The 23,239-nt window shown below is 36.3% G+C and overlaps 3 protein-coding genes and 1 long non-coding RNA gene across 11 annotated transcripts in view; 1 reads left to right on the top strand and 3 right to left on the bottom strand.

Annotated features, from left to right (window-relative positions):
- Nucleotides 1-633: 633 nt before the first annotated feature.
- On the bottom strand, nt 634-3,719 carry LOC117989926 (uncharacterized). The gene is made up of 6 exons (XM_069504059.1): nt 3,266-3,719; nt 2,841-2,964; nt 2,238-2,334; nt 1,551-1,661; nt 927-1,106; nt 634-687 (listed from the first exon to the last, which is right to left on the bottom strand). Exons 1-6 carry the CDS (start codon nt 3,717-3,719, stop codon nt 634-636), a joined length of 1,020 nt encoding a protein of 339 aa, XP_069360160.1.
- Nucleotides 3,720-7,538: 3,819 nt separating this feature from the next.
- Nucleotides 7,539-12,608, bottom strand: LOC138403462 (uncharacterized). Its single transcript, XR_011237721.1, has 2 exons — nt 11,432-12,608; nt 7,539-7,670 (listed from the first exon to the last, which is right to left on the bottom strand). It is a non-coding gene; the product is annotated as an uncharacterized lncRNA (long non-coding RNA).
- Nucleotides 8,207-10,632, bottom strand: LOC117989964 (uncharacterized). Of its 2 annotated transcripts, XM_034977363.2 has the most exons (3): nt 10,119-10,632; nt 8,926-9,140; nt 8,207-8,805 (listed from the first exon to the last, which is right to left on the bottom strand). In XM_034977363.2, exons 1-3 carry the CDS (start codon nt 10,421-10,423, stop codon nt 8,252-8,254), a joined length of 1,074 nt encoding a protein of 357 aa, XP_034833254.1. In that variant the 5' UTR covers nt 10,424-10,632; the 3' UTR covers nt 8,207-8,251. The 2 variants fall into 2 exon arrangements, with proteins under 2 accessions (XP_034833254.1, XP_034833253.1); XM_034977362.2 differs by having other exon boundaries at nt 8,207-9,140.
- A 54-nt stretch (nt 12,609-12,662) lies between the features above and the next one.
- The window catches only part of Dhc64C (dynein heavy chain, cytoplasmic), an 80,164-nt gene continuing 69,587 nt past the window's right edge, over nt 12,663-23,239 (top strand). For 4 of the 7 annotated variants that reach the window (XM_069504263.1, XM_069504264.1, XM_034977269.2 and 1 more), the window contains exons 1-18: nt 12,663-12,991; nt 13,252-13,322; nt 13,803-14,005; nt 14,284-14,421; nt 15,152-15,269; nt 15,584-15,697; nt 16,245-16,417; nt 16,804-16,924; nt 17,147-17,268; nt 17,493-17,634; nt 18,053-18,160; nt 18,477-18,582; nt 19,038-19,237; nt 19,711-19,846; nt 20,002-20,108; nt 20,830-20,993; nt 21,706-21,811; nt 22,983-23,006. In XM_069504263.1, the coding sequence (XP_069360364.1) occupies nt 12,751-12,991; nt 13,252-13,322; nt 13,803-14,005; nt 14,284-14,421; nt 15,152-15,269; nt 15,584-15,697; nt 16,245-16,417; nt 16,804-16,924; nt 17,147-17,268; nt 17,493-17,634; nt 18,053-18,160; nt 18,477-18,582; nt 19,038-19,237; nt 19,711-19,846; nt 20,002-20,108; nt 20,830-20,993; nt 21,706-21,811; nt 22,983-23,006 (2,394 nt within the window). In that variant the 5' untranslated portion in view covers nt 12,663-12,750. The remainder of the gene's footprint in view (nt 12,992-13,251; nt 13,323-13,802; nt 14,006-14,283; nt 14,422-15,151; nt 15,270-15,583; nt 15,698-16,244; nt 16,418-16,803; nt 16,925-17,146; nt 17,269-17,492; nt 17,635-18,052; nt 18,161-18,476; nt 18,583-19,037; nt 19,238-19,710; nt 19,847-20,001; nt 20,109-20,829; nt 20,994-21,705; nt 21,812-22,982; nt 23,007-23,239) is intronic. The other 3 variants (XM_069504265.1, XM_069504266.1, XM_069504262.1) reach the window with 1 other exon arrangement.

Below are 23,239 nucleotides of genomic sequence, written 5' to 3'. Positions count from 1 at the left end.
TATTTTCGTACCGGTCGATTAATAAAAAAAGGATAGTTATATAACAATTACAACTTGAAGAAACCGTAGACCAACCATGTTGGAAGATTGTTTGTATCTTATTTAAATTCAATTTACTGAGTGAGGGAGAAAAAGTAATTCCCCGGTTGGGTCGGCTTTCGGAACACGCTACAAAGAGATTGGAAGTCATAGACGTAGTATTGGGACGAACCCATATACTTTTACGACAGAAAGTTTTTATTCCCTATAGAAGATTTGTAATCTGTGCCAATCTGATATGACCAACGCTTCAGAATATAGATGTGTTCTGAGATTAACGCATAAGTATACCTATTATTATTTAAGCACTATGCTAATTAGTATGCATATTAATAAAAACTTAAGCATTGTGTAGCTATGACAATTATCTTTACGGATTACAAAAACTTTCGAAACCTCTAAATATTAAAAAAAATTACCTTTAATAATAATCGTCTTATACTATCCAGGAAAAATTACTAATTACTTATTAAAATTATAAATCAGAGCTGCGTGATCTGGTTTTCTTCCACAATGTTCTCAGAAAATGACCCGCTTGAATAAAATGACTAATGACTATAGTGGTTCTGTTCACGTGCATAAAAACTGTTTAATTCATTGATTTTGAGCGTAAATCAACGCAAAAACTGAGTATGTTCCCCGCACTACCTGAAAACAAAGGAAACATGTTAAAAGAAACGGAAACAACTGATGATTATTGTTATAAACAAGAGTGACTGCATTTACGTCAAAAGTCGCAAAGAGTCGCGTTCTGGTACGATGCCGTATAGAAACCAAAGGGTTTAATAAAAATTAAAAACTGCATCATGACTTACAAGATCGCCCCAAGAAAAGCCTATGCGAATGAACTAGTGAAATCTATAATGTAAAATAAATATGCATCTTACCAAAAGGAAGGTTGCGTAGGTAAGTTCTAGCATTTTGAAAGCTTTCATCACAATGGGACGCTGCGACTGTGCACACGCCTGCAACACCAGCAGTCCCAAGTTTCGTCGCGCCTTGTTTGGGTACTGGGAAGGACATGAATGCCAGCCACAGTAGAATATCGAATCTGATAGTAAAGACGCCTGACAAAAACCATTTAGGTATTAGCAAGTTTTATATTAATTCATTCATAATACTTTTCAAATAAGAAAAACATCGGCAAGGGAATAAAGATTTCACTTGATTTATATTTTGCTGTTTTACAAGTATTATTAATATGATAAATGCGAAAGTATGTCTGTCTGTCTGCTAACCTTTCAGTTTTCACGGCCCATCCGTTTAACCGACAGAGATAGCTTATATCCCGGGAACAGACATAGGCTACTTTTTTCCCGGAAAATGAAAGATTTTGAGATTTTAAAACACCAAAATCCACGCGGACAAATCATGAGCATCATCTAGTACATAATGAATTATAGTACCATAAATCTCGAATTTAAATACCAGTTAGGTAAGTATGCTCTTCTCATTTCAAACGCATAGTAGGTATGCCAAAGATACTTAGGTTATTAATTATAACTAGGTACCTGATAAGTAATGTCGCCAGCGTTACACAGAAAAAGTCCCAGTAAGAAGAATAAAGCGAAAATAAAAAATAGTATCTTCATTTGTGCGACAAGAGTTAACTGATCTGAAAGCTGTAAAAGCACAAAATAAAAATGTCAAAACTCGAAGTACCTAAGGTACCGACAATGTACAAGAGAATATCTACAACAGCTACCATAAGGCTCAATGTACATCGACGTAAAAGTAACACGTGATTCATTCTTTCTTTAAATTTTTTAAAGTTCTTTTTTATTGCAAGATTTGAAGCTTGCGCTTGACTACAAATTATGTTTCATAAAAAGCAACGATAAGGCCTAGGTTGGATGTAAGCTAACTCTGTATCAAATTTCATCAAAATCGGTTAAATTATTGGGCCGTGAAAAGCTAGCAGACAGACAAACAGACGGACAGACAGACACACTTTCGCATTTATAATGTTACTACGGATTTTGTTTCCTTTTGAGAACATTATTCAAAGCATGGACTTCAAAAATCTTTTTTTTAATATTTAATTTTTTTAATACTTTCAAACATTTTCTTCTTTGACTTTTGTATTTTATTAAACGATACGTTTCACCATTTCCTGTTTCGATCTTCGTCAATGTACTTTGAGCTTAGCTGTACAGAAAGCAACTATCACATAGAAAAGAAAAATGAACTGCTCTTACAGCTATTTGCAGCAAAAGTGACACAGCAGAACCTGAACTTTGGAACAACTGCAAAGCCAAAATTGTTCCAAATGCTTTGTCAATTTCTTTAGAAATTCTGAAAAATATTTTCACGTGAAATAAGACAAGTTTATAACACTAAGTACTCCAAATACCCACTAGGAGCAAAGATCATTGATTAATATTAATTCAACAGTTACTATACGTCGTGATTTAGGTCAACAATCTTATCTCGAAAAGCTTCAACCAAAAGCCATCACCATAATATCAGCAATTTGTATCCTACGAATATCCCGTAGCCAATAGAGGATTTCTATTTTTACTTTAAATGTACTTAGTAGTTTTTTTCTTTATGGAAACCTGATATATTAATTCTAATAAGTGTGATATAAGAATCCGTGCGATTTCTTCTATAGCAGAATCCGAGGTAGTTCGAACGGTAGGTATTCTGAAAACCTTATCAGAAACACTATATAATCCATTTATGAATATGATTGATCCATTATGATTGAAGTTGAAGCATGTTCCCTTGTTTCTGTAATCCTATACGGATTAGAATGAGAATTTAAATACTCGTAAATAAAATTATTCTAAATAATTTACCTTATTAGTTCTTTGTGCATAACGATGCCTGCAATAAGTCCTTGCGTCAACTGCTTCGCGGCTCTCCTCGGATTACCCATCTCAAGGAGCTTATCGAAATCTTCTCTCAATTTTTCAAAGTAACCTCTCAGCGTAATAAATTTGTATTTAAAAATTATCAAATTGGCTAACGCAAAGCAGTCTACAGATACAATCATCGTTAGCATCATGATTAAGAGAACAAAAGTTGTGGTTATTCTGGTTATTACAGCCAAAAGCGAATCATCTCTATATGAAGGATAATATGTTACAATAGTAACAAAATGCGAACCTGTGAAATATAAAAATATTACAGAAGTAACGAATAGTATCACAGCAACCGTTCTAGTAGTAATCACAACCTAAATACTTAGTTTGATAAGTTTTCAGTATGAAGTATTTCTTACCAACAGACATCTTCCGTAAGCCTTCAAATACAAAACACGCAGTACAACCGTAAACAGTAAAAACATAAGCAACAAAATTAATCTTCATAATCCTGTATTTTTCTACCATCAAGGAGTTGTCCTCGTATAACTCACAAACTTTTATGAGATCTCGAATCAACTTTTTCACCAACTTCTTATTCGATATTACTGAGAATATTTTTATCATTACAATTGTATGGCTCACTGCGAATGTAATGGAATCGCTTTTTTCATCCTCTGGAAAGTCGCCAATCAGAGCAGCTAATATTTCCAATAGAGTCATAAATCCGTAAGTCAGAAATAGACTGTGATTAAATATTTTGTAGAAAATACTATTGTCATCTCTTATCACTCCTTCTTCGTACCAAAAATTACCTGAACCGACCCAATAAATTTTTTTACAGAATGTTTTCAGTATCACGTAATTCCTCATTATAATTGTTTTCAAAAAAAAATATGTGTAGTTCTCGAAACAGTTCCGCTCTTTCTAGAGACATAATATGTAGTTTGTAATGATGTGCCTAATAGCTAGAGTTTTCTATTTAACAGTACGGTGTTGTCAATAGGACCAGGCCAGTTTGTAAAATCATCTACTGTGTTCTGTATTGGTATTGAAATATGGTTTTCTTTATTTTATATTTTTATTGTAAACATACTCTGTAACTCCTAATGGTCTAAAAGTCAAAACATTTAAGGTTTAATATGGGTTTAATTAATTAAGTAGTTATGTTATGATTCGATGGAACCCGTACCTAAGTGTTACAACGAATGATTTACCTTGTTATGTTTACTTAAAACAAATGGTTCCAATATTACTTTCCCCATCCCTAAACGATAATATCACCTATCTTCTGGTATTATCATCGTTTAAAACTTTTCTAATTTGTAAAAAGTTCTAAATGATATCAGAACTGTAGTTGAGCGCGAATAACTAAATGTTTTATTAGCGGCACACGGCACGGTAAAACACACTAGTTTAGCAAATAGTACTTTTATCAAGTTAAATTACTTTTAGTTTTACGAAAGTAGAAAGTTTTGTATGTATTTCTCACTGTTACGACTGCCATTTGGGATGTGCATAATCATTAACACAATAGGTACCTACGTCACAGCTTGAGTGTTGATTAATTTTAACATTTTCTTTTTTCTTTTACCTAAACCTTTTTATCGTAACCAATAAAGTAAAATAAAAGTAAAGTAAAATATTCTTTATTGTACACCAAAACCAAAACAATAGAAATATAACAAAGATGTTATATTTGCAAATTCGGACATGAAAGTTTTTTAACGCCATATTAATATCCCAAAAACTGATCTATTTACGCATCATGTGACCCAAGAACCTTGCGTTTATCAAAAGCTAAGCCTAGCCATCCATCGAGGCAAAAATGAGAAAAAAATCACCAGTAGATAAGTAGGTACTTACATAGCAAAAATTAATTAAGTACAGTAGGTACATTTAAAACGAATCCGTATATAAATAAACTCGAAAGAAGGAAAAGCATTAAAATGCTCTTAAATGGAAATCGTTTCAAGACAAAAAAAAATACAAGTGACTTCAAAAAGCTCAGTTTCTATCGCTTTTATAGAAATCTCGCAATCTTGTCTGCCACCTACATAATAATTTTAGAAGTAAGACGCCGAGCGCCGCTCTATTTGTTAAGCTTCTAAGTGGATACGTGATTGTGTTGTTGACGCATCACTTTCCGCTTCATGGATCGCTGGTGCCGATAAATCGGAAGAGGGAGGCGATGTTTACCAATATACCTACCTATTTCTCTTCTGCAGTTGTTTATTCTTATTATATTTCTGTTCTGTTGCTTCTGTTGTTTCTTGGTTTTATTTTCCAACTGAGTCGTGAACAACAAAATTAATAATATTATGTGCGTGTTATATTAGTTGTACGTTTATTATATGAAGTCAATGATCAATCAGCCAGCGTGGTAGACTATGGCAAATTCTTCTTATTCTGAGAAGAGACCAGTGCTTCCGGCAATGGGTTCATCATGATGATAATGATAAATGAATTAAGAATACATTTTTTCCCGGAATATCAAAGAATTTGCCACGGGAGTTTTAAAAGTCTAAGTCAACACGAACGAATTCACAGGCATCCTAGATTTGAATAAGTATAATATCCTATACTGTTGGATCTTTCTAAGTACAAAGTAATTTAAAAGCATGACGAAAGAAACTTGCTAAAAAAACTTATTTACATACTCAAGTGATGTAGGTAGAGATGCAAATTCACATAGCATTAGCAAAAAGCTCTTAGCATTCCAGTCTCCGGTTGTCCGTAGCCCGTAACCACCTTAATTTTGTTGAAGTAATGACCAAGTTGCTTCAAGAGCTCTAAGACAACTTTGAGACTTGAATAAGAATAAAGTCACCCGATATATTGGACACAATAGAAAAACTTCTTACGAGTGTTGTCATAGAAAAACATAAGCAAGAAGTAGGTAAGCAATAGCTACTCGTAGTTTTATTTACTTATTATGTATATGTGCAAAAATTACTTATAGATCATCCAGTTTTGCAGAAACCATAAATCTAACTTGAAGATGTTGGTGATCGTGGGTGACTCGCAATAAGTAGGTACCCGAAGATTAGATTCCCGCTATCTATATACCTTATATATAGGTAAGTAAAAGGAGGTGACTGACTGACTGGCTGATCTATCAACGCACAGCTCAAACTCCTGGACGGATCGGGCTGAAATTTGGCATGGACATAGCTATTCTGACGTAGGCATCCGCTAAGAAAGGATTTTTGTAAATTCAATCTCTAAGGGGGTGAAATTGGGGTAGTCTACGCGGACAAAGTCGCGAGCATAAGCTAGTTATTTAATAAGTCAACAAGATGCTTAGGTCTTATAATAGATATCGAGTGCAAAAAATACTGATGCGGAAATATCCAGCAGTGGACGTCTATCGACTTTTGATGATAAACATATCAAAGCATATAAGTAGGTAGGATATAATATTTACCACACCACTCGCTCTAGAATGCCATCCACGCGGTTATTCCACGCGGATGAAGTCGCGGACATCATCTAGTTTGAACTAATAAAATGTCGAGTGACGAAAATAGCAGCAGTAATTACAAACTTCGGAAACTATTCATGCTCAAAGTGTTATAAACGATTTGCTCCCAGAAACTTCTAAAGATACAGACAGATAGGGACAGACTGATTAGGCTACGCTCGACTGGATTATCACGACGCCCGTGACGTAAGACATTACAATACCCCCATGTTGAATAATCAACTATTACACCCTTGCTTGAACCATTGCGTCGGTCATCATTTCCGTCGTCGATTCACAATATTGATTGTTGACACAAGGTTGACACGTATCCAAAGTTACCCGTTGGCACTATACCTTTGTGGCCATTAATGGACAGACTTTACTCTTGTGTCTACGGCTCATGCTGTCGGTTCACCAGTGTTTCCACTTTTAGAGATCTCGCCCTATTTTAGGGTGAAACGATAATGGACACGACTACTTAAAAAAAGAAGTGTAATGTTTTCAAGGTTTATGTAGGTATGTAGGTAGTTAATTTTAAGTTTCTTAATCCCACTATAATTTTTAAACGCCTGACCAGATTTGAATGTATGGTTATGATGGATTTGGATGGAGAATGATGCAAACTGCTGTTTGATTTTAATTGTGGATTTTTTAAATAATAATATAACTACTTGTTATAATGACTTAGGGTAATTAGTTAGTGGTAAAATTGAATTCTGTGTATGTTATCGAAGTGTTCTGAATCGGTCTGCTGAGTGTTTTAAAAAAGGCCAAATTAGCGCGAACTCCTACGGTAACTAGGGTAAAACTAAAATCGTAAGTGGTAACACTGCAGTTCATAGTTGTCACAGACCAATAACATATAGGATACAGACCACCAACTCCATAGACGATGTTTGTTTCAGTAGTAAGGGGAAGTGGGAGGCAAGGAATTTATATAACAAATTGTCATTGTTGTAGTGATCGTCTGTCTCACATTTTATTGGTTTTTACTATGAGAATCCACAGGACCATCTCTTTCTAACTTTATATAATATATAGCAATTATATGCCCGGATTGTCGTAAATTAGGGATGGCGTGACAGCAGGAAAACCGTAACTTTTTAGTGATGTCCTTTTTACAGATTTTAACGGTTTTGCTATTAATTACCGATTTTCAGTATTTATCGGTAATCCTACTAATAATTTATTAAGAAATTTAGTTTTTCAAAAAAAAATCAATCAAATTTATCAAAATATAAAAACTTTATTTAGAATAGACAATAACCATGTTCCAGTTGTAATTGACGATAAGTGTTCATCTGTATTCTTAAGCTGTGGGCCACATCTCTGCTGAAGACTTGCGCAGCAAGTTTCACCTGTAATGCATGGTTATTTTTTTATAGATAATTATGTTAAAGGCCTACGCAGACCGGGACGGCAAGGCAAGGGATTTTAATTTTTACTAATGGACATTCAACCGTACTGGTACAGAAATACGACATAAATTGCTATGCTTTAAAATGATGCCGTGGCATTGAAAGGGATTTTATCGCAACACGCGCCACAGGCTCCCGTGGCGGGATGCCGTGGCATACTGCGGTAGGCAACGGCATGCCACGGACTCCGGCGCTCGTAGTGATATACTGCGGGGTGCGGCGGCGGGAGTAGAGAAGCGGGGAATGCACACCAATATTGACCATCCATTTGCGCCCGCGTCTTTGACGACTGTGCTACGTGATTTTTTCGGAGACCAGTTTTTTACGTTTTTTATTCCAACATGGAGGAAAAATTAATAACTTTAGTTCAAGACTATGATTATTTATATAATATGTCATCAAAACATTATATGAACACTCAAATGAAGAACAATGCGTGGAAAAGAATTGGAATAGAAATGAATAAAACAGGTAAGTAAATATTTTTGCACTATAATTATATTTTAAGATTTAACACAGTATTAATGTCTATTTACAATATCGTTTTGCCATGGAATAGAGCCCTCATCAGACCTAAAGTAATCTTTAAACATCTCCCGTACTGTCATACCATCTAATGCATTGTTCATATTATTATCGTTTTCTAAATTAATGCTTACACTTGCTATATTTTGGCTTTCTGTGCTTGTACCACCTATGATGAAATTGTGTAAGCAAGTACATGCTAAAATGATATTATCAACATATTTTGGTTGAACCTGAATTCCTTTTTGACATAATTCGAAACGTTCTTGAAGTATACCAAATGCATTTTCGACGATACGCCTGGCTCTACTCAAACGATAATTGTATATTTTCATTGCTTCATCTGTCAATCGATCGCCACTAAATGGTCTCATAATGTTTGTGGTTAACGGAAAAGCCTCGTCTGCTACAAAAACATACGGCAACTCAAGATCAGTCCTCGGTAAACGTTTTTTTGGGGGAATATCGAGGGCATTAGAAGTCAATTTTTTTCCAAATATTGAGTTTTGCATTATACCTCCATCACTATTTCGTCCATATGATCCTACATCTGCAATCACAAATTTATAATTTGCATCCACAACCGCTAGTAGTACGATACTGAAAAACTTTTTATAGTTTATGTAGAGACTTCCACTATTGCGAGGTGCTTTTATCCTGAAATGTTTACCATCTATTGCACCGATGCAGTTCGGGAAATTCCATTTTTCATCAAATTCCATCGCGATTCGCGTCCATTTTTCCCTTGTTGGTTTTGGCATAACACTAGGTCTTAGGACATTCCAAATGACTCGGCAAGTTTCATGTACGATAGAGCGCACTGTACTAAACCCCATGCGATAGCTGTAACCTAGAGACTTGAAGCTACTTCCCGTGATCAAAAATCTGAAAGATAATATACCATTTTACCTGCTTATGTTTTGTTTTAGGTGAAGAATGCCAGAAAATATGGGGTAATATACGTAATAATTTTAGGAAAGCTCTGAATAACAGAAAAACAAAGAGTGGTGACCCGTACACAAAGCGACGCCCTATCAAGTTTGAAAAAGAGCTGGAGTTTTTGAAAAAATTCATTCAGCACAGAAAACAAACCTCGAATCTGGACTCCTCTTCAGAGGATACGCAGACTTCTTTCGCAGAATCCGCTGTCAATGATAATGATGAACGTTCAGTTTCGCGAATGACCAATGATTCACACCATTCCTTAATAAGACCAGAACCTACAACAACTGCTGAAATACTAAATAAATACATTGAATCGAAAAAGGAGGTGGACCCCATTGATTCGTTCTTTCAAACAATGGCTGCCACAGTAAAAAAACTACCAGAAAGAGTGCAGGTCCAAATAAAGAGACAAATATTTAATGTGGTAACTGACGCCGAATTAAAATACATAGAGGGAACTCCAGCTCCAACATCTGAAGATGTCTCTAGCTATGAAACCACCTCAGGCTCTGGTTATGAAGCTGCTTCGGGGTCTGGCTATGGAACCGCCTCAGGCTCTGGTTATGAAGCTGCTTCGGGGTCTGGCTATGGAACTGCCTCAGGCTCTGGTTATGAAGCTGTTTCACGGTCTGTTTATGGTACCGCCTCTGGCCCTGGCTATGAAGCTGCTTCAGGGTCTGGCTACAAAACTGCAGTTTCTGAATACGAAACTAATCTAAACTAGTAGGTACTCTAAATTAAGTAAAAACAAATAAAGATCCAGGGATTATCAGTGAGAAGGTTTATCAGTGCAAAAACTTGAAAATCGTTATTATGTGTCTACAATACATGATTGTACTTGGCAAAAAATATTGTTTTTTTTTTTTAATTTAATAAAAGAAGAAAAAATAAAACTTATACAATCATTTAACTACCCACCTCAAACACAAGGATAATCTCTGATCGGCTTCAATGGGGTTGCGAAAATTGGTCCTCTGTTTTTCGATATATGGTCGACATATATTCAACAGTGCTTGAAATTTCTCATAATCCATTCTATGATAGTCATAAAATTTTTGCACGTCGTATTTTAAATCATTAAATAAATTATTGAATTCACCCTTTGATTCCCTTTCTTTCCATAAATTATCAACCCAAAATCTTCTTCTATCCCTATTATTAGCCTGTGCACCTTCTTCTTCATCTGCAATAATCGATATCAACACCAAATCCCAATCTACCATTTTAAAACTGAGGCACACCAACACTCGATCAAACGCAACTGAAGACTAAAAGTGTATCAGGCAGCAGGAGTCGCTGAGGCGTGCTTTGTCGTGCCGCGGCACGCCGTGGCATGCCGTGGCAAAGTGCTGGAATGCCGCGGTATCTAAGCGGCCAGTGTGCGCTGACTCACGGCAAAATCCCTTGCCTTGCCGTCCCGGTCTGCGTAGGCCTTAATAAACTAAATTTGATAATGCAATTTAGATTTAAAGTAGACATTGGGTTTAAAATATAATTAAAGAATTTAAATGAGTAGTTTGGAAATTCATTAGGATTCAAATTTTTATTCAAAAAATTATCTTTTATGCTCATAATTATACTATCCTAAACCTAATTATCCTAATCCTAATGTTAATATTATAAACTAGCCGATGCCCGCGACTTCGTATGCGTGGATTTAGGTGTTTAAGAATCCTGTGGAAACTCTTCAATTTTCCGGGATAAAAAGTAGCCTATGTCCTTCCCCGGGATGCAAGCTATCTCTGTACCAAATTTCGTCAAATCGGTTGAACGGTTGAGCCGTGAAAAGCTAGCAGACAGACAGACAGACACACTTTCACATTTATAATATTAGTATGGATGTGAAAGTGTGGATGTTTGGATGTTTGTTACTCAATCACACAAAAACAGCTGAACGGATTTGGATGAAATTTGGAATGGAGATAGATTATACCCTGAATTAACATATAGGCTGCTTTTTATCCCGGAAAATCAAAGAGTTCCCGCGGGATTTTGAAAAATGAAAATCCACGCAGTCGCTGGCATCACCTAGTATGCTCATAATTATCTTCGTCACTATTGGGCGCCGACCCTGGTTATTGGTACTTTGAAGTAGAGTTGAAGAGTTGAAGAGAGTAAGAAGTTTTAGTACCAATAACTAAGGTCTGCGCACCATAGTTTTATTGGATTTTTTCCATGGCAAGGACATTATCACAAAGCTATTGTTACAAAACAAATGTTCAGTTACTTGCCTTCAACTTGTCATATCAATTTGGTTTCACATGCTTGTCTGTTAATTTGGTAGACCATCCAACACCTGCCACACCATCAACAGCAAACAGCTTCTCGATGTAGTCCCACTGAGCACGCTGACTCCCGATGAGCAAGTCCTTCTTCTGAAAATTATTGTGGAAACATTTGAGTAAATGTGGGACATCATATATATGATATATTTATGACTCAGTGGTTGAGAGTAATGAGTAATAGAAGTTGTTGGCTCTAAAATAGAGTGCTGAATTAAATCTGGTGACTTCTGTTTGTCAGGAATCGGGATATTTGGCAAGGGATTTACTAAATCTATAGGACTTGAAATAACAGAAGCTTGCTCATTCCTACTTTGTTTGTCTGTTTGTGAAGTCGATGGGATATCGACTATGTTAACATCGAGGGGTTTACCAGTCTGTAAAGGGGATATCTCTAGAAATTTGTCAATTTTAAAATGTACTATACCAGGGTTTTTAGAAGACTGTTTAATATGCAAATTCAGCGTGGGAATTGAATCTTTTGTCAATCTATTATTTACGATATACCGAGGTAAGAAATGGGATTCGCAAATCCTGACATTTTTTAATTGCCTAAGGGAGTACTTACGCAAATACGTACAGTTAATCAACCATGCTTTCCATCTAGCTGTGTCGGTAAAAAGTACGGCGTGTAAATGTAGGGTGCTTTTACACTTAGGTACACTACACTGCCTCATATCAGATAAAAAGGATACTAGGTATTTAGAAACACTAACAATTATTACTAAGCCTAAATTAGGCAGGCAAGTTTAAAGAGCACATCCACTATATCTCTCAATTAAAACAAAAACATAAAAAACTGAAAATAGAAATATAAAACGAATATCCTGTTATAACTGCAGCACACTTCAAGGTTTAAACTCTCGCAATGGATTAAGGAGAAAAATTGAGTTTTTTAGGTTAGGTTATAAAATCTCTCAAAACCGACATGTTTTTATTTCGAAATTCTATGTAATGAAAGCCGATTGGATCTAATCACCGACCAATAAGATTTGAGCAAAAAATATCATAGTGTGCTGTATGTACATGTGCCTTTAATACTGTGTGAGTGGAGCGAGATAGTCCTGTGGATTTCGAAAGAGGAATAGAAAGTGCGAAAGAAATGGACTGATGCATCTTTTATGGCCCTCAGTTGACAGGGCCTGTAGTTGTCAGTTGTCACTGTCAACAATTTCATTTATCGATTTGGTGCTGCACTTGTTGGGGCTTCGTCGCCGTAATTTATAATAATTAGTCATATTAGAAAGTTGTAATTATCACATAACATCATGGGAGACTCCCTAGATGGGAGTGAAAACGCCCCGGAGGCTCAAAACGTAGTTGTAGTGGATTTCCAGGATTTTGCGAACTACTTGCGCCGAGCTGCAACGGTACTTTTGCCCGAGGATGACATCGTTCCACCGGCGTTGAACGCTGCACTTGAAGACAAAGTGAATCAAGATTGCATTCGGAAATTCATTTCAGACCCACAAGTGCCGTCGCTGTACGTGCAGCGATTTTCACTCAAAGGTATGAATGTTGTAAAAGTAATCGATTGCATGTGTTCGGCGTTTTAACTGCATTGACGTATTATGCAAATTAGGTGTTTCCTACCCTTCACTGATTACTCATCTCTATTCATAAAGTTTTTAAGTTAATTTCGTAAAAGTTACTAACAATTTCTTGTTAGTTACTTAAATAGCACGAAACTCTTTTAATATACTTACTTAAACTATGAAGATTCAAGATTGAACTAGGTACATATTTAAATGTTTGTTTTTAACCTACAGAGGATGAAAGTGAACAACCAACAGAGGGTGAAGAAGAAAAGGAAGCTGTCTCATACCAAATTACCAATGAGGTCTGTTATTTTTAGCTGCATCCTACTAATTACACTTATATGAATAGCATAAGTTCTTTTACTTTTCTTTATTCTGGGAGAGTAGGTAGTGGCTACCTGAACTACTGTGATTATGACTCCAGTCCTTTTATTTGTGGGGATTTACAATATATAATTAAGTAAGATAGGAATACAAAGGTTGTGAGTACAGAATTGTAATTTATATGGAAGTATAGGAGATACATTTCAGGTTTACAAAATAAAATCATAGCCTAAGTTCTACAAGTAAGAAATTTTTCAACCATGTTTACAGAGAGCAGGCACAATTTTTTTGTAAAATACTGAAACCACTAATAACACATTAAATACTTGTGAAGAGAAATATATTTTTCATTTCTCTATAAAAATTTAAAAAGTTTAAGTAAATGAGTACTTATGTTTAAGAAATAACTACATTATGTATAAAAATACAGATGAATTAACTGGCTTTCCCTCATACAGGTACATTTCACATCGCCACAATGTGCAGCATTTGTCTGCATCAAGCGTGGTGCTGTCATTGAGGCTGACAAATCCATCCACAGTCAGATGCGTCTCATCAATCTCTCTGACGGCTCCCCTTACGAGACCCTCCATGCATTCATCAGCAAAACCATGGCTCCATTCTTCAAGAGCTATGTCAAGGAGAGTGGTCGAGCTGACAGGTTAGTCTTATTTATTGTTGCCTGCCTTGGCTAATCTATATATCTTTTTCTGTGGTCAATCACTTAATTGTATACCTACTGGTGACTGTCTCGTTTGGCAAAAATACCTTTATCTTTGGAAATTTCGAAAAATTCGCTGTTAATCCTTATCTACATTATAAATGGAATGTCTGTGCAGCTTTTTAGGTCCAAGGGTTTGTCCTTGGTTTTGATAAATGCCTGTCAATGAATCAGGACTTTTCTATTTATTTATATTTACACTTTGTCCATATTCTCAGGGATGGAGACAAGATGGCACCTTCAGTGGAAAAGAAGATTGCAGAGTTAGAAATGGGTTTGCTACATCTTCAGCAGAATATTGACATCCCTGAAATAACACTTCCAGTCCACCCATTAGTTGCTGCTGTTATTAAAAGGTATAAATATAAAATAGGCACAATAAGTTAAACTATTATTTTATTTTGAAGCCATGAAATCATTCATCCTTACATAACATTCAATCTAAGCTCCCTATGTGTATTCTATCGCCTTTATAATGTGGAGTGTTGTGAGGAGTTGTTTGACCTCATTCATTCCACCCTCCTTTTTTTACAACCACACACCATCATAAGAAATTTCACCATCATCACTTGGGTACCTGTAGGGTGATTGCCTAAAACCTGCATCAATCATTATTACAATCTCAATTGTCGTGATTGGCTGAATTTGTGCGATTCTTGTTGCAACAATGCATTGTAGCCAATAGTGAGCGAGCGTCAACCAATCAGAGGTGATTGCGATCGTCACAGTGTAGCTGTCATTCTGCCGCAATCGCGCAGCTGGAGCACTATGACTGCTTGTTGTGCCAGATCTATTTTTTCCACGCACATGCAAACTGAGGAACCACCTCCTTTTGGTGATGATCAACAAATTCCTGAAAGGCCGGTAATGAATTGTCAGTTCCTCTGGTGCTGCAAATGCTCATAGGCTATAATCACTTAACATCAGGTGATCCCCTGCTCGTTTGCTCACTATTTTTATTTAAAAAATCTAATCTCATGAAACATGATAATTGAGATGAGAAACTACCTTCTATTATCTATTTTTCCTGCTAAACAACTTAAGAACATTTAAAGCAAGATTGAATATGCATAAGAATTGTTTTAGGGCTGCCGATGAAGGGCGCAAGCCTCGTGTAGCTGACTTCGGTGATAAAGTTGAAGACTCCACCTTCCTCAACCAGCTGCAAAATGGTGTCAATCGCTGGACTAAGGAAATTCAAAAGGTTTGTCTACGACTTCTATGTAAGAGTCCTAGCCTTTTCCCAATATTCCCAGTGAAAAAGGATAGAACTATTTTAGCGTTCAAACTATCGTGAGTGATTTCCATTATACATATCTCACACCCGGCTTTACTCACATGTTTAGTCGATGCTAGCCCGGCTAGTTTCGAACCCATCTGGGGTCATGAGGATAGAACTACTTAAGACATGTCAATTTTATTTTGTATACAGCCAAATATATATTATTCTCTTTTTTTTTATTAGTTATTGTTCTTGTGTGTACCTACAAGTTATTTAAATAAAACATTTATTTTTAGGTTACAAAATTGGACAGAGATCCATCTAATGGTACAGCTTTACAAGAGATTTCATTTTGGCTCAACCTTGAAAGGGCACTTCATCGCATCCAAGAGAAGAGAGAAAGTATTGAGGTATGCAGATTTCATACTCATTTCAAAACAAATGTAGGAAACGAAAGAAAGGATATACATTTAAGTCCTAACTATAGAAATGCAGTCTGTATGCGCATGTGTTTGTAGGTTCAGCACTATTCACATCCCTCTTAATCATAATTGCCAATCTCAGTGTTGTTGGTTTTAGAGTTCTGCATGAATTTATATGACCTCACCACAAATCCAATATGGCTGAAGTGAAACAAAAATCGCGACTTCGTCGGTGTGGATTTAGGTTTTTAAAAATCTTGTGGGAACTCTGATTTTCTAGAATAAAAGTACCTTCTGTCCTGTCTCCAGGATACATGATATCTAGATATGTACTAAAATTCATCCACATTGATTCAGTTGTTTGATTTTCTGTCAACAAATAGCCCATGTCCTTCCCGGGATGCATTCACATTTATAATATTAGTGCTACTAATTAGTAAATACTAATGTATAGCAGAGTTGGGTTTTAATATTAGGACATTAGTTTCATATCGCGAAGTTATTATGTCTGTTTTATATTATGTTTATATTTCAGGTTGCCCTAACACTGGATATTCTCAAGTATGGCAAGAGATTCCATCCCATTGTATCATTTGATACTGACACAGGACTCAAACAAGCCCTTGCCACAGTGTCGGACTACAATCCCCTAATGAAAGACTTCCCTATCAACGATTTGCTTAGCGCAACTGAACTTGAGAGAATTAGGTAAGGAACAAGAAGTGGAACTCAATGTATCTCACATCAGCATTAATTTATAATGTACTTCATTTATTTACTTCTTACTTCCTTTAGCGCTACAGCAGTTTAAATAAGTAAATAAATACACTTTTATGTTAGAGTATGTGGTCGAAAGTAATGTACAGCGGCTTTAGAATGACTCTGTCACTCATACCTGTATGACGTTTTGATACAATTCTCGGCCGAAGTTAGCGATTACCAACCTCGTTTAGTTTGAAAGGACTCTGCTGGCGCCTCGTCCTTTCAAAATCACTTGAGAAGTCCTCGGCTTCGCCTCAGCCTCAGCCAATAATACTCGGCCAGTAATTGCTTTATTTCAGGCCTGGAATGTAATGTACTGTTAATTGTTCTAGACTTGCTGTGCAACAAATCTTTTCACATCTCCGCAAAATTCGGTCTACCAAATATCCTATTCAGCGTGGTTTGAGACTTGTTGAAGCTATCTCGCGAGATTTGGGCCAACAGTTATTAAAGGTAATGAAAGGTTTATCAATATTTCTCCCTTTTTAATATCTTTTGCTGTCTTTAGCTTATACATACTGCGAAATTATTTGTGAAATGTTGTAATTTATCGTGAAAAGTGCATCGAAATTTACACAATACTTTAAAAATTATACACGAATACACAGACAAAACGATTGCTACTTTATTTTCAACCATTTTGATTTAGTAAAGTAATATTAAAATCGATTATAGGTTTTGGGAACTCGTCGATTGATGCATATTCCATTTGAAGATTTTGAGCGTGTCATGACGCAGTGCTTTGAAGTATTCTCTTGTTGGGATGACGAATATGAAAAACTACAAGGTCTTTTAAGGTAAGCCCAAAGTCAAATTATATAGTTACCATCGTACACTTTTTGATCGTAAATAATAATTGTTGGATTTGTAAGATGATTTAATAGTGATCTTTAATTACTAAACTAAACAAAACTACGAGTTCGGGTACTATCCCACCGCTGCTATGTCGTGTGCGCCCGCACATAGGCTTCAAAATTGTATGGATAGAGATTTATCTACAATATACCGTTTTGTTTAACAGGGATATAGTAAAGAAGAAGCGCGACGAGCACCTCAAGATGGTTTGGCGCGTGTCGCCGTCGCACAAGCGGCTGCAGGCGCGCATGGAACACATGCGGCGCTTCCGCAGGCACCACGAGCAACTGCGAACCGTCATGCTGAGGGTAAGGGGGATTCAACAGGTACACAAGCGCGACGAGCTATACCTGTCAGTGTGGTCCTGTTCCATGACCCATGGTCATGCTGGGCGCAGCTAATAACAGCTTATACGCGCTACAAGACAGACTATATACAGTGCCGATAAATGTGTGCCCTAGTAATATTTTTGAATTCGCTTGTTATAATCGATGAATTCAAAACCGCGGTTCGACATTGCACTATCAAGACTGTCGCAAAAACATTCTGTGCCGCAAAATTATTCAGGCAGCAAAACGCTTGCCACATTGTAGTTTTAGGACCGTTCCACAATACTTGCGCTGCGACGTCGCATCGCAAGAACGTCGTCCACACCTCAATGGGAAATTCTCATCCGCGTTATGCGTTATTGGTTTGAGTTTTTGAACATTCTTTTAAATTCCTTAGGTTTTGCGTCCCCGCGCCGCTGCTGCTACGGAAACGGGAGCGGCGGGCGAGCCTGCTCAACCACACTCGCTTACAATGGACGCTGCAGATGCTAATGCCATCGCTGAGGTATATATTGCCAAATAAATTGAAACAGGTGGAAGGTAACCACCTTCAGACACAAATTCATGGGGAAAAGTGAGACGTTTTGTATCGACGCAACTGCTTACTAAAACTCCCAACCAAAGAAGGGCTTCGGCACTAGATTGTGGTCTGTGAAAATATACTGATTCTTTTTTTAGGCATTCCATATAATTCGTTTTTCAAACTAATTTTATCTCATTCTTAAAAATCTATTACTTACCTTTTTTATTGTTGTATGTTGTGTTGTTTTTTTATTGGTTTTCAATTATACTTTAACTTGTCTTTTAAATTCTGTTATCAGGTGAACTTAGCGTATGAGAATGTGAAAGAAGTGGACTGCTTGGACATCTCGCGTGAAGGATGCGATGCATGGGAAGCCGCCGTACGACGCTATGAAGATAGAATCGGTATGTTAATCGCTTTTACTTAACTTCAATATCGCTATATTTTCTTGAATTTGATAAAGTTAGCATTTGCCTTCTCCCATTTGAATGAACCAATATTACTTTTGTCTTTTTAAGGTATTTTTTAATTTTGGTAAAATTGGTGTGAATTGCACATTTGGAGTACTAGTCAACTGTCATCTAATTTTACCGAATGTATTTTTCAGAATTACACCAAAACGATTTAATTAAAGGCAATTAAGGCAATATTTTGGTGTTAGCCATTGATTTCGAATATAAAAAATATATAATTTAACTATATAAAAAATAACAAAAAAATTAGATATGTCTCGTTTCTGTCGGGTCTGGGTCACAGATGACCCTTGTTCTATAATGGTTTCACTTTATACCTTGTAGTGTTTCAGTTTTTTTAGCAAAGATTCGAATTTCAGCGCTTTTAATTTTACCTTCTCCCACAGATCGCGTCGAAACCCGCATTACGGCCCACCTTCGCGATCAACTGGGCACGGCCAAGAACGCGAATGAAATGTTCCGCATCTTCTCGCGCTTCAACGCTCTGTTCGTGCGCCCGCACATACGCGGCGCCATCCGCGAGTACCAGACGCAGCTCATACAACGCGTCAAAGACGATATCGAGGCGTTGCATGAGAAGTTCAAGGTAAATACATTTCACACACACCCAAACATACCACACACACACACCTGCACCACAGACCCACACACAACTTCACAGGCATAACAATATGGATGCACTCTTACTACAGCAACTCGCAGGAGTTGAGTTATGCGTGTTTTATGTTAACGCCGTTGCCGTGAATTCTCACTTAATAAAATATATGTTTGGAATCAATTTTTTTTTATTGTTGAAAAATCTCCAAAATTTTATTCGAGTTAGTCATTATTTCTTAAAATTTGCCTACTTTACGCTAAGTTATTTACTTTTATTTAGTGAGTAAACTTGTGAGTGAATAAATATGGATCGGCTATTAAAATAAAAGCTATTGTGATAAACTCGGATTATTTACGAATTAAATTAGTGAGCCTAGACCATAGTCTGTGACATTATCTGATACATTTGTGTTTACCTAGAAACAGGATAGCATAAATTGGTTTATTTCTTTCTTATCATAGGTTCAATACCCCCAATCGAAGTGCAGTCGTCTATCGTTGGTGCGTGATCTACCACCCGTTGCAGGTTCTATTATTTGGGCCAAGCAAATTGACCACCAACTGACGGCTTACTTGAAGCGAGTTGAAGACGTACTTGGTAAGATCTACGACCCACATTTTTTAAACCTCTATTTTTGATCATGGACGATAATTAATTTACATTAATAAAATCGGTCCATTATTGTATTATTTTTTATAATTTAGCAAAATAAAGAAAAAGTCTGTCTAACAGTAAGATGCTTTTACCCCTAGGTAAAGGGTGGGAAAATCACATTGAAGGACAAAAACTTAAAGCAGATGGAGATAGCTTCCGTCAAAAACTAAATACTCAAGAAGTTTTTGATGACTGGGCTCGGAAGGTAGGCTCGGAATGATTATTTTTATCTTTATTACATTTTTCATTTTGTCAATTTCACATAAGAAAAATTAGAAGAAATGGTATATTTCTCATTCATGAAAAGCAGTGACATCTGTGACCGGCTGCAATCGTATCGTTTCGCTTATTTGAGTAAACCCGATTGGTCGGCGCGCATAAAAATAACCAAGAATTCCCGCAGGATTAAAAAAAACTATTTATATAAATATATTTAATCCCGCGGGTTTTTTTTTGCATATATCCAATACATCACCGAAAGGACTATTCGCTGTCAAAGAATATTGCGTGTACTGGGCGGCTGATTTGCCAAATTTTTAAATTTCACCAAACAAAACATTTGCCGTATTCAGAATAGTGTGGCCAGTTTATTTGCAGAATGCAGAACTATCGTAAAATTTGCCCGAACTCAAATCATTTACCGACAGTGAAGCCGTACCATTGCAAAAAATAAACTCTGTATAAGTCCCGCAAATTGCTATTGCGCTGGAACCATGTCTCTTTAACATCGAAATGACGTCATTTTGACGTCAGCCGAAATAAAAATATACCATCAGCTCGAAACTTCAGTCTAATGCTGTCGTCACTAAAATGGCGGCCACGCGAATTAGCAATTTGCGGGACTTATAACTATTACAAAATAATTGTATGTATTTACCACAAATATCTTAACTTGGCAGATAAAATCATTGTAAATATATTTTTAGGTACAACAACGTAATTTGGGTGTGTCCGGACGTATTTTCGCAATAGAATCCGTACGTGCTCGTTCTAGCAAAACTGGCACTGTACTGAAACTGAAAGTTAACTTCTTACCAGAAATCATCACACTGTATAAGGAAGTACGGAACCTTAAGAACTTGGGATTCAGGTATGACTATGAGTTATATTTTAACAGCCGTTTTATTTCGTTTGAGTCTCGCACAGAAATTTATTTTAATTGTTACGACTTTTATTACTTTTTATTACGTAAATTTCACACTGCTTTCGATTCCTTGACAATATCACATTACGTGAAATCGGGGTTCCAACTTCTCAATCCCCATACAGAAGAGTTATTTAAGACGTGTCAATAAAAAAAAATCGAATAGAGCTGCATCAATTATTCGATCTCACTTACACATACCTGAGTATAGTGTGCGTGTAAGATGGAACGATTACCGCCGTTTCGGCTCGATTCGTTTCTTCATTGACACGCGCTATACCTATCTAAACCGCGAATTCTCCTGTATAGTATCTTTTAAACTGGATAAAAAATATTCGGCCTCTTTGCCAACGTCGAAAATTGTTTCATTATTGGTCTTGAATAAAACAAACAGACAGACCCACTTATTATATTTATTACTATGTACATAGTCCGCGGTATCTTCCGCGTGAATTTAGGTTTCTAAGAATTCCATGATGCTAACTTTAATTTTTTGGCATAAGAAGGTCTAAAGGTCTCCAAGTCTGTAACCATATATCCATGCAAAAAATCACGTCGATCCGTTATTCCATTGCTAACCTTTAGAACGACAAACCAACAAACAAAAACACTTTTGCATTTATAGTTCAGTATGTAGATGTTGAATTTTCTATTTTAGGGTGCCCCTTGCGATCGTCAATAAAGCACACCAAGCGAATCAACTTTATCCGTTCGCAATTTCTCTTATCGAAAGTGTACGCACTTACGAACGCACGCTCGAAAAGGTACGTACCAAAATACGCAAAGAATTACTCGTATAGAATGAGGTTTCGATGCCACTGCCAACCAGTCTAGTTATCAGCACGCCTATTCTTTTTCTATACTAGGGCCATTACGAACTTGCGAACTGGGCCATACATAATTTTTTTATTGAACCTCTCGCTCGCACTTACAGGAATTGGAACCCGATGCTCTGGTGTTGTGTGTAACAGCAACAAAAGGATTTGTCGATAGTCGATAACAGTTTATAAAAAGCGCCCATACTTTTTAGCTGCGTCTACTACCTGCGTCCGAACGGCATACCTTTATTGATAACGACTTCTGCGGCAATCACACAACCCTTGATCGTAATGATTTATTACTACGTTCGCACGTTCGTAATGGCCTTAGTATAGTGTACATCAGAATTATATAGCAGAATTATATTATATAGAATTATAGAGGGACTCAAAATCGCAATGGTTGTTGCATTCCAGCTAATAATGAGATAAGAATGTGTCAGCCAATCAAAAGTGATTGCGATCGTTATACACAGTTTGACAGCTACAGAGCTGTCAAACTTTCGTGCTGCACAAACTGACCAATCAAAGATATTAAATAGTTGCTTATTTTATTGTTTTAAGTATTATTTAAAATTTTAATACATGGATACAAAACTTTATTGCACACAAAACAAGAAATAACCAAAACAAAACAAAGAAACTATAAACAATTGTATGCAAAAACAGCCATTATTGCTTAAAGCAATCTCCACCAGGCAATCTAGATTAGATTATGCATGTTGAGTTAGCCTGTAAGTGCGTATACAGTGCCGTGTGCGTATAGTCGTAAGTTTAAGTAACTAAGTTGTCATTTATGTCATAGAATATGTAGTAATTAGTACCATTTTGTATACTTACTGTTAGCTTCCTAGTAAATAAAATAACCGTCGCATTCAACAACTTTTGTATGTATTGAGTTCTAAGCCAGGTTACAGTGAATGTAGATCTTTGTAATTCTGGCAGTAGGATCGATTCCTTACCACGGTTCACAGTTTACACGCACTACAATAATTTTTTATAGGGTAATACAAAATTGGCACTAAAATTTTATCTTATTACTAGACTTATAAATTAAAAAATAATATTGAAATATTGTATAATATTGTCACTAACACGTGCATTTTAATTTATGCAGCTAAATAATAGGAATCATACGAAGGTAGTTTATTTATAGGCTGCATGATGCCGACGCAATGCTCTTAGAGCTTAAATAACGCACATTTTCTATTGAGCCTGATATTATACATAGCTATTGCTTAATATTGTAACGGATGATTTTTCGTTTGTCAAATATTGTTTAATTGAGGAATACATTTTGGCCAGTTTTGTATTGGAAACTGGTCAAAATGTCTTTATTCGTCAGTTAAAGCTTATTTTGCTGTTGAAAAATCA

This window comes from Maniola hyperantus, chromosome 17 (genome assembly GCF_902806685.2).
Source record: "Maniola hyperantus chromosome 17, iAphHyp1.2, whole genome shotgun sequence".
Taxonomy (NCBI): domain Eukaryota; kingdom Metazoa; phylum Arthropoda; class Insecta; order Lepidoptera; family Nymphalidae; genus Maniola; species Maniola hyperantus.
The sequence above is the reverse complement of the archived record's forward strand: the minus strand, read 5'-3'. Positions and strand labels throughout refer to the sequence as shown.